Here is a 14,132-nt window from a genome sequence, read left to right as displayed (position 1 = left end):
TAGCAGTTAACTCTAAAAACTGCAGCATAGAAAGAGCTTGGTAAATATTTATTGAACGGAAGGATATTTATTCCTGAAAAAGCTAGATGTGAATCAGGTTTTTGTAAGTGGAATCATACTTTTACATGTATTATGACTTAGTTTGTAAGACAAATAATCTTTCCCAAGTTTACATTTGTGGTAAATCCGGATTTTCGTGGGTCAGACATGCTTGGAGGAAGGGCATCTTGTGTTGCGTAAGATCTGGTTTATTCTTTTCGAGGTTGCTAAGGTACAGAAAGTTTTTTTTTTTTTTTGAAGGGAAACAGTTACTCACAAGTTTATAAACAATTCAGTAAAAATAGATTTTTAAGGATCTTCAATTTGTTATTCATAAATCATTCATGCTGAAATGCTTGGTCTTGCCTACTATTCTCCTTGAGAATGTGGGATGTTTTATAAACACTTGAAGAGTTACAAATATACAGGGCAAGAAAGAAAGAATTGCATTGTCAGTAATGGGATGATATAAATTTGTGTACACATGAGATTTCAATCAAAGTGGTTTAATACAAATAAAGACTGAGGTCTGTATTAAGAAAGGGCTCTGGGTAACAGACTATTTTGTTGCAATGCTGTTTGGGGTCTACTGCTAATTAAAGGTCCATTTTGGTTCTTTTACATTGTTTCTCTGCTTAGTTCTGGCTATCTGACATTTTAGAGCAAGCAAGAACTCCCGATAATCCAGTTGCAACTCTGGAGGCTGACGCAGGAGGATCACAAAATTGAGGCCAACCTGGTCAACTTAGTGAGACCCTGTCTCAAAATAAAAAATAAAAGAACTGGAGATGTAGCTCAGTGGTTAAGTGACCCTGGATTCCATCCCCAGTTCCGGGGGTGCGGGGAAGAGGGAACTCCTGATAAATGAGTTGTACTGTATATGAGAAGGTCACTACTTATTGTCTAACCAGAAATCCAAGACTAATCTTGGGAGTATGTAAGTACTCCCAAGAGGTATGGAGCCACTTTTAAAGCAAAGAGGACGTTATTTTCTGAATGGATATGGGAAATGCAGTCTATCGATATTCTTAGCAAGAACTGGACCAAGATATTTGGGCACTCCAGAGAGACTAATCAGATGGTACTGCTTTGAAACATGTTGAGAAGGAGGTGAATAGAAACAGTCTTTGTTGAAAAAGATTATTCAAGAAGAAATTCCAGTATGAGCTTTCTTCGGAAGCAGAATCAGTGCTTGGCAAAACAGTGGTCAGAATGTTTCCCACTTTTCTGCAGACCTCTCCTGAGTTTTCCCTTGTGATTTTTCTGTTAGAGGCGTTTTCCTGTGGATACAGAATGCAAAGCCAAATGCCTTCCACCCTTCTTCTCCCCTGACCACTATGATAATGTGATCAGTTTATTATGTGTCCTTGGAGGGATGTGAAAGTATTCATCTTTAGGCCCTTTTTCTAAGCCATTGTATCCAAAGGTTCAAAGACAAGCTACTCACTTCCTTTTCTTAACAATGTGAACTCCCGTATTCACCTTTCAGAACTTGTGACTTCCTCACTTGCCAGTGCTGAGTGGCAGGCTCATCACAACAAATACTGGGGACTGTTATTTTTCTCCCCACTTGAGGGCACTACTTACTTTACTAGGAATGTGACCGGTTTGTGTTTTGAGAGTCGATGGCAGTGATATTTTTCCAACTCATTTCCGCCACAAACTTGGTCCTTTATCCAGCTCTAGCTGTCCCCTTGTACCAGGAAGGGGAAGTGAGTCTGACTACAGAGGATGCTGGGACTGGACTGGACAACCTGAAAGGTCAGGGCTCATGTGTTTGAGAGCAGAACTGCTTTTTCTGAAGGTCCTTGGTGCAGAGGGTGACCCTCACAATGGCCTTGTTGTCAGCCGTGCGGGCTGCTGGGTTCCCGTGGGAGCTGGCCTTTTGCTTCCTATCCAGATCCCGCTCCCACTCCCAGTCTCACTCACATCAGAGTCCTGCAGAGGGAACGTCCTTGTCTTGCTGTGACCTGTTGGACACCCGCCTGCATCTGCTCCTGTTCTCCTTTCTTCCCTTCCGTTGCCCTTCTCTCTCTTTTGCAACGCGAATCTCTCCTTTTCACTGATGAATTCCTCCCGGTCCGTAAGATGCCTCCGGAAGCCCCATCTTTGAGACCCCGTAAGCACTGACCCCACTGCCCACTGCTGCTGCGCCTGCTGCATCTACCCCGTCTCTCACCTGTGCTCCGCAGTGTCTTCCGGCTGCTCTCTCTTCCTCCCTCTCCTCCCCTCCATCCCCCGCACAAGCAGCCGGTGCAATCATTTAGAAATTCCTTCAGATTATGTAATTCCTTTGCTTTTAAAGCACAGTCAAAGGCTCCTTTGCACTTACAGGAAGACCTGTTTTCTGTATGTAGCCTTCCAGGCCCAGCCTGGGCTGCCTCCAGCCACTCACTCCCCTGCCCACTCCTCCTGGGATGCGGGCTTCATTTCCTTCATTTACCCGAGGGCACCCATCCTCCCCACCCCTCTGCCACGCTCTTCGCCCCTTCTTCAGCAGTCCTAATGCATTTTCTCTTGGCTTAGTTGTTACCTCCTCTTCCTCCTCGGTGCAGGTTGGGCCGTGGGTCCACGCGGGTCCCTTGCTCCTCTCTCCGTCCCAACACCATGTTTGTCTTCTGCGTAGTTCTTCGTGGTTTGTCAAGCCTTACTTGTTAAATACTCACACAGATTTCTAAGCTCTGGAAGGGCAAGAACCATGTCTGCTTTGCATTCAATAGGTCTTGAGAGTAGGCAGATGTGTTGAGAGAAATGAAAGAATGAATGGCGATTGACAGATGCAGCTTAACTCCGGTTTATCCTTTCCTTTGGGACGTGGAACCCAGCCCTGCGGTTGCTCCACTTTCCACCTTGGAATTGCCACATTCTGGAGAATGAGAGGCCTTCCTGCCTTCCAGGCTCCTTCTTCCATTGTCTTCCCCTTGCGTACAGCTCAGGCCCCGCCCTGGGTGCTGGGCTCTTTTATTCTCAACCCATACCTACGAGGAGACAGCCCTTGCTGCTTCCTTCCCATCTCCTTTGGGAGGAAAATGGTGTTGCAGCGCTGAGGTGTGTGTCCGAGCCAGACTGCCCAGGTCTGATTTTCAGCACTACCACTTGCTTCAATGGTAGTTGACCTACCATGGGGTCATGTCCAGATAAACCCTTTGTAAGTCGATAATATCATCAGACAAAAATGTAAAAACACAAGACACAGTATCCCTCTGTCTATGTTGGCAGCTTAGCACATCAATCCTTTCCCCCTATGATCATGAGGCTGCCAGGAGCTGCGGATTCTGCCACTGCCCAGTCTCTTGGCATCTTGAGGTAGGATCAGATGGGGTATTGCTAGCCTGGGAGAAGATCAAAATTCAAGCTTTGAAGTACAATTTCTACTGAAGGCATATCATTTTCACATCATTACAAAGTCAAAAAAATCAGAAGTTAAACCATGGTAAGATGGGCCCTTTGTGGTTGTGTGATCTTTGGCAAGTTACTAGATCTCTGTGTGCCTTGGTCTCCTCATATGTAAAGTGGGATTGATAACCTCAACAGCTGTGGCAGAGATTAAATATGTAAATGCACATAAAGCACTTATCATGAGAATACTCAGTGGCTTTAAGCCTTTCTTTTCTCTCTTTCTTCTTCTTCTTTTTTTTTTTTTTGGTACAGGGGATTAAACCCAGGGATGCTTAACCACTGAGTCACAGTCCTTTTTATTTATTTATTTTTTTTTTGAGACAGGATCTCGCTAAGTTGCTTAGGGCCTCACTAAGTTGCTAAGGCTGGCTTTGAATTTGTGATCCTCCTGCCTCAGCCTCCTGAGGCCTTAAGCCTTTCTTACCTCCATTTTGATCTTATTTTCTCCATTTGCTGTAGGCTTTTTGAGGCTCTGTCCTGACACCCAGTTAGTGAGATTAATCAGCTCTTCTCTTTTGTTCTTTAGTTTATTCACTTTCTCCTTCCTCCCTTTCTTCTAATTCAGTAGTTTTTAAAATCTTTTGGGGTGGGAGGGGTCACAAGCTCTTTGGAGATTTTTAAAGAAAAAATACCCATGGACTGTCTTCCCAGAAAAATCCATATTTACCCTATCACCCAGTGTTATGGTTTGGATGTGAGGTGTTCCCCAAAATCTCATGTGTGAGCCAATGCAAGGTTCAGAGGACAAATGATTGGGCTGTGAGAGAATTAACCTAATCAGTGAGTTAATCCCTGATGGGATTAACGGAGTGGTAACTAGAGGTAGGTGGGGTGAGGCTGGAGGAAGTGGTTCATTGGGGGCGTGGCTGTGGGGTAAATATTTTGTGTCTGGAGAGGGGAGTCTCTCCCTCTGCTTTCTGATCATGATGTGAGCTGCTTCCCTCTGCCATGCTCTTCCACCATGATGTTCAGCTTCACCTTGAGCCCCAAGGAATGGAGCCAGCCTTCTATGGATTAAGACCTCTGAAACCATGAGCCCTACAGTTCCTTCTCCACAGTTGTTCTGGTTGGGTCCTTTTAGTCACAGCAGTGAAAGAGCTGGCTAATACACCCAGAGAAAGCAGATAATTCAGAGATCCATTGGTGCTCTGAACCTGCTCCAGTGCCCCCTGAATAGAGCCCTCATTATAATAATGCATCTCTGTCTTCTTTGCTGTTGTGGACTGGAGGTTTTCCACCCTGCAATGAGATGCTCATTGGTACACCCGAGAACCAGGACTGTCCCTTCATAGATTTGTAGGAAACCTCCCAATAGAGGTGGGAATTCTGTTGTCCAGAATAGGACATCTTGATACTGTTACTGTGTTTATCCAACTGCATGAAATTAAACTGGTCTGCACAGGAGGTAGTTTTTGTTTTACAATACAACCTCATGATTGCCGCTCACGTGGAAGCATGTGGATGCCAGGCTAGCCCAAATGAGGACAAATTTGACTTAATCAAATGTTCGTGTGTGTGTGTGTGTGTGTGTGTGTGGTGTGTGTGTGTGTGTGTGTGTTTTAAACCAAGTTTCTTTCAAAATGTGTACAGTAATGAGACATGCCTTATACATGCCAATGCTGATAGTAGCAGCCCTCCTGTTTTCTAGGTAGGTGTTCTTTTGGATATATTTTTAACATTTTAAATGCACATCTTATTGGTTATTAATTACTCGGGTACAAAAAGTGCTACAAGAGTCATCAAGAAAGCAGCCTATTCCCCAAAGGGGGTTAAAAATTCCTTTGGAAAATGTGTTCACATTCTAAGTTTGGTTAGTAAACTTTTCTAGGAGAAGAGACCAAGGTATCCTTAAGGTTGGCCGTGGATTAGAGGGGCAAAAGTGACAAATTCGAAAAATTAAAAGACAAATAATGAAACAAAGATGTTCTGTCGCGGTGGTGGTCTCTTCTTCAGGTCCTTGAAGATCAGAGAGATGTCGCCTGCTCCCTGGGCTGATGCACCCTGTGGTCTGACTGATGGATACTTTTCTTGGCCACATTGACCACAAAGCAGTGCCCATGAAAGAATCTCAAAGGTTCTGCGTGCTCATTGTTTAGACATGCCCCAGAGAAGCCGATCAACATATCCACCTAAATAGTGTTTTTGAAATTTTATTTTTGAAAGGATTAAAAATCACGAATCGACTCTTTCAAGGAGCCCCAGTGAGTGAAAATCATCTTTAGTATGCTAAGGGAGGTTGGATTTAAACTGACAGATTATTACACAAAAGCAACCGTGTCTCCCAAACTTTTTATGTGGCCTGGTAAATTGTTTTTCGCATGGAATCACATACATTTAAGTCATCGTGTGTGCATGTGGTCAGCACTGCTTTTCTATTAAGTGGGCCTATTTATTTAAAAAAAAAAACTCAAAAATGAGAAGTTGTTTTGCTCACTCAGTTGGAGTTTATTGTAAAACCCGGATGCCAGAAAAGAAGTACCGTTTTTGTGCTGCAGTTACATGAAGGGAGCCTTGAGTGAATCAGAGAAAGCACAACGTTTTTCTTTCTGCCCATGGACAGCAAGCTCCAGTGGTCACCGGAAGGCATTTGAGAGATCCAGGGTTATGAGTGCCAGATGATGCACCAACTAATGGCGCTGAACACAGTGACACCAAGCATACGTTTTTACTCTTATCCCTTTGCAGTCAAAAATAATAATAATAATAATAATGCCAGAAAGAAACAACTGGAAGGCAGAGTGGAAACTGTGTTGTGCTGCTGGATGACATTTGTTAATCAAAGGGTTGGTTTGATGCTTGTGGAAAACAAGTTGTGGTTTTGCCCTGCTCTAGGCCACAGTGTCGTGTCAAAGCCTCACAGTGGGAGTAATGGTGCAGCGTCAATAGCAGTTGAACAAGTCATATGCTCCCCTGCAGCACATCCAGCCAACGGCCATGTGGTCATGGAACCACCGTCACCCATGCAGATGCTGAAGCAGAGGCTGAGCCCATCTGGATCTGCAAATGAGAAAATAAGGCGCTCCAGAGAGACCACATGACGTGTCTAAAACCACACAGCTGGTCTGTGACAGTGATGCGCCATTCTCTTATGAGATTAGAACTGCACAAGAAAATCTTAGACATTTCCCTGGTCTGCCAAGTCAGTTTATTTTATTAACTGTGATTTTAATCCTTCTAAAAGGATTGCAGCTCATTTATCCTATTAGGAATCCTTCTAGAAACACCCCCCCACCCACCAGGTTGAGTAAGAACTGTTCATACACAACCATCTCCTCCTCTCTTTCATAGCTCTTGCTATATTATGTGGGAATGAACTGGCTATGTTTGTTTTGTTCTTCTTTGTACTTTATTAGAATGGTCTAAGAGCAGAATTAATTGACACTCTCTTATTTTTGCAAAGTATTTTAATGGCCCCTGTGGAAGGGCTCTATGTTAGTAATTATGTGAGCCTGGGCAGTGGGGTTTTCAGGAGGTCATGGTAGGCTAGCACCTGCAGTCTATGGGCATTCAACTCTGACAGTGCAAAGCTATCGGGATCCAGGTTGACAGGACTGAGCAGGTGGGGGCAGAGGGGGACCTCACCGGTGATGATGTTATGGCTAACTGGGGATAAACAGGAGGCCCTTTGTTCTTTTTAGTAGCTTAAACAGAAATGAGAATGAGCTTGCCTTTATGAACCTTAAACATCTCTGCCTGGACAAACAGAAGTTATTTACATAGACAAAAATCTTGGTGAAATTCCAAATTTGATTCATTAATAGAGACTATTAGCATGGACAAGAACCTTAGCGTTTGTGGGATTCTAAGTTTGCTTTCTTCTATTAAAAATACACGAAACAGGGACTGGGGTTGTGGCTCAGTGGTAGAGCGCTTGCCTAGCAGTGAGGCACTGGGTTCGATCCTCAGCACCACAGAAAAATAAACAAATAAAGGCATGTTGTCCATCTACAACTACAAAAAAAATTTTTTTAAATACACAAAACATGCAAAGAAGTATAGAGAATCATATTTTCAACATCTGTGTACCCGAAGTTTAACTTTTTGCTCTTTTCTGTTCTGTTACCAGAAGGTCATTGTTATGAATTTGGCGTTTATCACTCTGAGATTCTAAATATAACTCTTGAGCCTCCCTTAATGCAAAGGCCTCTGTTTAATTGGACGGGAGCTGTCTTTCAGCAATAAAATCTAGGTTTTGGAGTCACTATGAGACTACTATAATTATTTTAAAGGGGCAGGGATCTCAGACAGCAGAGAGCCTATATTCGGGAGGACTAGAACTAGCCTAGAGCTTTTTAGACCTCCGATTCAGAACTAAATAGGACTTCCCCAGAGGACAAGAGGATAGTGGCCCCTGCATGTCTCTAATCAAGGTAAACCCCAGAGTTTGAGGAAATGTATGATTTAGGAGTAATGCCTTTCAAGCTGTTTTGATTGCAAGGTGCATAAAAAAGTAAATAAAATTTGCATTTTGGACTCATACCCCACATATACTACAAACACACCACACATACACAGAGCACATGCCTCTAAGTGAAAAGCTGCAATGAACTTATGCACACATAATATATTACACTCACTCTTTCTTTGTTAGTTGCCCTGCAACATAGTCTGTTTTGTTTTATTGGTTTTACAAAAGCTATTTTGTTCTGATGATAAATTGATTTCACATACCATTAGATAGATAGGCACTCACAGTTTTAAAAAAACAAAAAGCAAAGTCAACCCACTTTAGGGAACTATCATTTGTTCCATGGAGTGAAAGTTTTTTTAGAAGGTATATTTATTTGAACTCTGGTGAACATTTTTATAAAAGGCTTTTCTCTACCACTGACCTAAGCATAAAGATTGATGCTGCAACTTACTAATAACAAATCTGATGTAATGCTAAGCAGAATCTAAGGCTCTGTAAGGGTTCAGGTTCCTCTGTGTCATGCCATGTCTCTTGAAAGCCCCTCAGCCTTCTAACCACTGCTGTGCAGCAACCTGTCTAGATCGAGTAAACATAACTTGAGCACAGTGAATTAACTTTACTTTATAAATTCACAATTGTTAAACCACAAAATCAACCTTTCCAAATTAAACTGAGTCTAAGTCAAACTGCCAAGTGAAAAAGAACAGCTTTCAAGCCCTTAACTCATCATGGGTTATTTCTGTATAATTCTAAATAAGGTCCACATGTGGAATCAAGTGATGTGTTCTACTCATTAAATCTTAATCAATTTTCTTCCATCAGAGAAATTTCCTCTGTCTTTACATCCAGCCTCAATTTTTAAATTTTTTCTTTTCCCCCCAGTCCTGGGAATGAAGCAACATCCCACTATAATCCTAGCAACTTGGAAGGGAGACAGGAGGATCACAAGTTCAAGGCCAGCCTCAGAAACTTAGAGAGACCTTGTCTTGAAATTAAAAAAATTTAAAAAATTAAAGAAGGATTAGGAATATAGCTCAATAGTAGAGAGCCTCTGTGTTCAATACCTAATTAAAAAAAAAAAAAAACCCATAATGGTACTGGGAAGGGTTCAGTTTTCCCTCCAGGGAAGCAAAGGAGAAAATTATATTTAATGTATATTAAATGAGCAATTGTTGGCGACTGTGGGCTACATTGATTCCCAGAAACTAAAATGAGTCAGCTTTCTTCAAACTGTGACCAGAGGCAGCCACTCTGAACATTAATGAGGTGGCTGGTTTTAAAATCTGGAAGAAAGAGGAGGTTTTGTTTAAGCCAGTGCTTTCACAGAAGAGGAAATGCAGTTCTGCCCCAGGAAACTTCAATGGGTCTGATGAATGCCCAGGAAGGAGGTCCACCTTCAAATGAAAGGGTGAAAGGTCCAGCTGGTCTTCAGCAGAGTATCAAATGTGAGAACAGCACTCTTTGGTGTTCACATCTATGTATGTGAGTGTGTGGGACTTGGAGAAAAGCACTTCTCAAACTGCTTTGTTCTTATGACCCCTGTTCATTTTTTAAAATTTAAATTTAATATATGTATATATATGTTTATTTAATTTAACATATATATATATATATATATTTAGTTGTCAATGGACCTTTATTTTATTTATTTATATGCAGTGCTGAGAATCGAACCCAGTGCCTCACACATGCTAGGCAAGTGCTCTACCACTGAGCCACAACCCCAGTGCCCCCTGTTCATTATAAAAGTTATGGAGAACTCCAGAGAACCTGTATGTGGGTTGTGTTTGTCAGTTTTTTCTATTTTAGGAATTAAAACTGAAACATTTTTAGAAATACTTATTGATTCATTAAAAATAATAAATCCATTATATATGAACACAAGCATATTATGCTAAAAATTATGTTTTCAAAAGGACTTTAGTGAGAAGAGTGTCATTGTTTTCTGTCTTTACAAATCTTTTTAATGCCAGGTTTAATCGGACACCCAGATTCTCATATCCCCTTCTATACCAGCCTATTGTGATCTGTTGTTTTGGTTGAAGTGCAGGAAGTGAATTTAGTTCACACAGATATGTCACTGAAACTCACAGCCCCTTGAAAGATTCTCAGGGACTCCCAGGGATTCCTGGGACACACTTTGAGAACTGCCATCCTCTCAGGTTTGGAAGAAGATAGGTTCAAGCATGGCTGTCCCCAGTGGTGAGGCTATAATTCTTTTTCCCTTTTCATTTGCATATAGGTCTTACAGTGGGGTGGGGGCAGTTTACCTTTGCAACCTATAAAGAAAGAAAGAAGGAGTAAGTTGAGGGAAGAGCACAGAAGTCCTAGAAACTCAGGTGGAGAAGTTTACACTTGGGAAATCAAGGAACTGCATCGTTTCCTAAAAAGGAAAATGACTTGATCCAAGTTCGGTTGGGGAATAAATGGATTAGAGCAGGAGGGAAGTCAGAACTTTCCACTCTGGTCTGAGGGAGTCCCTCTTGTCAGAAGGGCCAGACCCCAGGTGTTGTGGAAATAGAAAGAGACAAATTCTGAGAGATTTTTAAGGCAGTGACTAAGACCTGGATGTAGGACAAAAGGGAGGGTAGCATCAAAGATGATTGAATTTTCAAGTTAAAACATTGGAACAGTGTTTCTTTTTCTGAAAATCACCAGGATGAAGCTCACTGAAATCTCACTTTGTTTTTCAGAGTTGGCCAGCCCATGCAAGGGCTTAGGAAGAAATCAGCACACTTCCCAACTGGAATCAGTCACAGTTGCTTCCAGAAGAAAAGACAAATTTGTACCTATGCCCTCCCTGGAGAGTTCCTGGCCGCTGACTTGCCCCAGGCCCTGCTGGCTGTGAAGGGCTGTGAGTCTGGTTTCCGTGTGTGGGGACATCTGCGGTCCACCTCATATGCACTCCAGCACCCCCATCAGCTCCCTCTTCTCCTTCACCAGCCCCGCAGTGAAGAGACTGCTTGGCTGGAAGCAAGGAGATGAAGAGGAGAAGTGGGCGGAGAAGGCCGTGGACTCTTTAGTGAAGAAATTAAAGAAGAAGAAAGGAGCCATGGATGAGCTGGAGAGGGCCCTGAGTTGCCCTGGGCAACCCAGCAAATGTGTCACCATCCCCAGGTCCCTGGATGGGCGTCTGCAGGTGTCCCACCGCAAGGGTCTGCCCCACGTTATTTATTGCCGGGTGTGGCGTTGGCCAGATCTCCAGTCCCACCACGAGTTGAAGCCCTTGGAGTGCTGTGAGTTCCCTTTTGGCTCCAAACAGAAAGAGGTGTGCATTAACCCTTACCACTACCGCCGGGTGGAGACTCCAGGTGGGTTTTGTTCCTGATGTCTACGTTCATTTCAAAGTTAAAGTGGAGTGAAAAGTTCCGTTGGTGGAGAACAGTGGGGTACCCACAACACAAGGACCTTTACCTATAGAGAGAAGAGAGGGAGGTTTGATTTTTAGGAATGAGTCCAAAATTTTGTAATCAGAAAAACCTAGAAGAAACATATGTTATTTTCAATGTATATGCAAGCTTTGTGTGATTTTGAACAAGGCAGTTTTATTTTGATGAAGTTTGGAGAAATCATCATGACCTTTTCCTACTTTTTAAGACCTTGAAAGGTCTTAAAATGTCCTGGAAAAAGACTAGTTTTAAAAAATAAACATCCTATCTCCCCCTCTTCACAACAACTGAATGAACTGAATTGATCCTTGATCTGTATTGAGCTAAACCAAAGGGTTTTTTGTTTTTTTTTTAATTGTTGATGTTTTACCTCCACTTTTTTCAAACTTAGATAAATGGAAGATATCTCATTTTGATCTGAAAAGAGCCAAAGAAAGAGTTGCTGAAAATTATTTCAGGGCTAAAAACACCAGGGGTTGGGGGAAAATAGGTGGTTATATTTAAATATGTTTTTTGTAGTGCCGGGGTTTGAACCTAGTACCTCTCATATGCTAGGCAAGTGCTCTGCCCCTGGGCTATATCCTCAGCCCTTAAATATGGTTCTGACCATAGAAGAGTACTGTTCCAATACTCTCCACACATCTGTTTTTGTGTGTATCAGAGTATTTCATCCCCATTTTGGAGAAGTCATGTTTGTCTCTTTGATCCTTAATAGACTGAAATAGTTTTCTTGAAATTCTCTTTGGATTGAGTGTTCTTGTGGAATTCTGGGCAGGAATATAGTTCTTATGCTTTTTTTTCCTTTTTCATTGGGCCATCTGCCTCATTCCAAGAAACCAAAGGGTGACATTAGCTCCAGGAAATGGTCTGGGTCCCATCAAGAGAGAGTGCTGTCTACGGAGCAGCTCCAACATTCAGTTCTCCTTAATGCAGTGTTGGATAACTGTCCATGCCCAGCCCACATCAGTCTTAGGCAGGTAACTTTTCAGGCTCCCAAAACTTGTCATTGTTTTGCCAAGTGGTTGTCAAGGAAGTTGTGATAAAGCGACTTCTCACGGCCACCGTCTAGAGACAGAGACCCTGGGAAGACCATTAAAAGGTCCTATGCTCTTGGCAAATCTGATACGTTTTCCCAGGATCATGGAGGTCTTTGCTTTCTTCCCTTCTTTCCGACCTTTCTTGAACTCTCCTTGCGTATCTTAAAAAATGTGGAGTGGATGGTGGGAGGATTGCTTGAGCCCAGGAGTTCAAGGCCAACATAGGCAATCTTCCAAAATAAAAGGTCAAGTTAAAAAAAATTTTTGAGATACAAAAATTACTCCCTCCTATTGCTTGAATGAGACCCCATCTCAAAAAAAAAGTTTGCATTTATGACAAAAATGGCTTGATTCTTTTTTGTCTGAAAGATTTGTTATATTTGGCATATAGAATGCATATCCAAATGTAAAAATGTTCATTAAGAAGTAATTTCTCTTCCTAAGTAATGTAGGTGTAAAACATAACAGCTTATAAGAAGTATTTTGTAAAAAGTATCAAGTTTTTCTCTTGGATATTCAAAACTATACTTTTAAATAATTATTTGATAATTTAGATTTTCATACCCTCTTAAGTTTCTTTTAGGATGATAATGTGAATGTTTTACATACGTAGCTGTATTTCATATCATCATAGGTTTGAACTTCCAGAAAGATGACTCAGGATGATTTTAATTTAAAGTAATATATAAGCTATACAGTGTTTTTCTTTTCTAACTGATCTTTTTAATAGAACAACCAGATTTTACATCTAGCTATCTAGCCATGTGCAGAATAAATATTTTGAAAACAATAAAAATGTTAATCTTAACAAGTTTGCTGAATACCTGGTTATACAAGCTTAAGTTTTGTCTTTGAAATCTCATTTTTTTTGACTGTGCATTTTAGGTACATTGAAGACTGTATTCTGATTTTCTTTTCATTCCTGTGATCACTTAAATAATTGACTTTAGTGCTTCTCAAGCTATCTGTAGTGAGGGACCAGTTTTAGATTTTTTAATTTCTAATACTTTGAATCAGTACTTTTATAATAAAATGAATTGCTGGGCAAACGAAATTGAAAAGGGACTTCCAAAATACAAGGTCAGTTTTACCCAGATGGTAAAAATGCATATTCTCAAAATATATTTTTACCCTAAGGGAAATTATCCTTTGGTTTTTCTTAATACTTCAGATCTACTATTGAAGAAATGGAAGTTCCCGCACTCAGAAGGGTGTGAGGCATCATGTTCCTCAGGGTTAGGAATTAACACTGTAGACATCTTACATTGAAACCAAAGTCACAGAGATTATTTAAATTCTTCTTCATCAAAAAGTGAGTGAGTGTTTATTTGAACACTGCTAACATAGTGATGGAGAAATATCATTTGAAAAGAAGCCATTTGTCATTTACTCTGTCAGCCCCTCTATTCAGGAGCTAAGTAATCTTTTAGCTGTAGAGACAGAAAATACATTAAAGGAAACTTCACGGTTTATCATCCATGTGTTAGTATTGAATGGTGGTATTGAATCTTTGTTCTCTAATGTCGTAAGGCAGAATATATAAACACTATCTTGTAAAGGAGGAAGAAATATTCTGATTCTCTGCTGCTGTCACCTGTAGTGGTTTTAGTTAAAAACCTTTCGTTTACGTTTATTTTTCACTTATAAAATGATGATTGCTTATTAAGAAAGAGATAAGTGTATTATGGTAAAAAAAGCAAATGATAGGTTTTATGTTATTGTACTACTGTTGTTATTTTCTGTTCCAAATATTTCAAAATGTTTACTTTCTCAAGACCTTAATTTTTAGACCACTGTTAGAATATTTGCATTTTATGAGATTTAAAAAAATCAATACTTGTATATGATAAATCAGTA

At 41.0% G+C, this 14,132-nt stretch overlaps 1 protein-coding gene across 4 annotated transcripts in view; it reads left to right on the top strand.

Moving 5' to 3' along the window:
- Positions 1–14,132, top strand: part of Smad9 (SMAD family member 9) — a 62,497-nt gene that overhangs the window by 26,117 nt on the left and 22,248 nt on the right. For all 4 annotated transcript variants that reach the window (XM_047554593.1, XM_047554589.1, XM_047554590.1 and 1 more), the window contains exon 2: positions 10,543–11,160. In XM_047554593.1, the coding sequence (XP_047410549.1) occupies positions 10,749–11,160 (412 nt within the window). In that variant the 5' untranslated portion in view covers positions 10,543–10,748. The remainder of the gene's footprint in view (positions 1–10,542; positions 11,161–14,132) is intronic.

Source organism: Sciurus carolinensis, chromosome 5 (assembly GCF_902686445.1).
Source record: "Sciurus carolinensis chromosome 5, mSciCar1.2, whole genome shotgun sequence".
Taxonomy (NCBI): Eukaryota; Metazoa; Chordata; class Mammalia; order Rodentia; family Sciuridae; genus Sciurus; species Sciurus carolinensis.
This window is presented reverse-complemented; position numbering and strand designations above follow the sequence as displayed.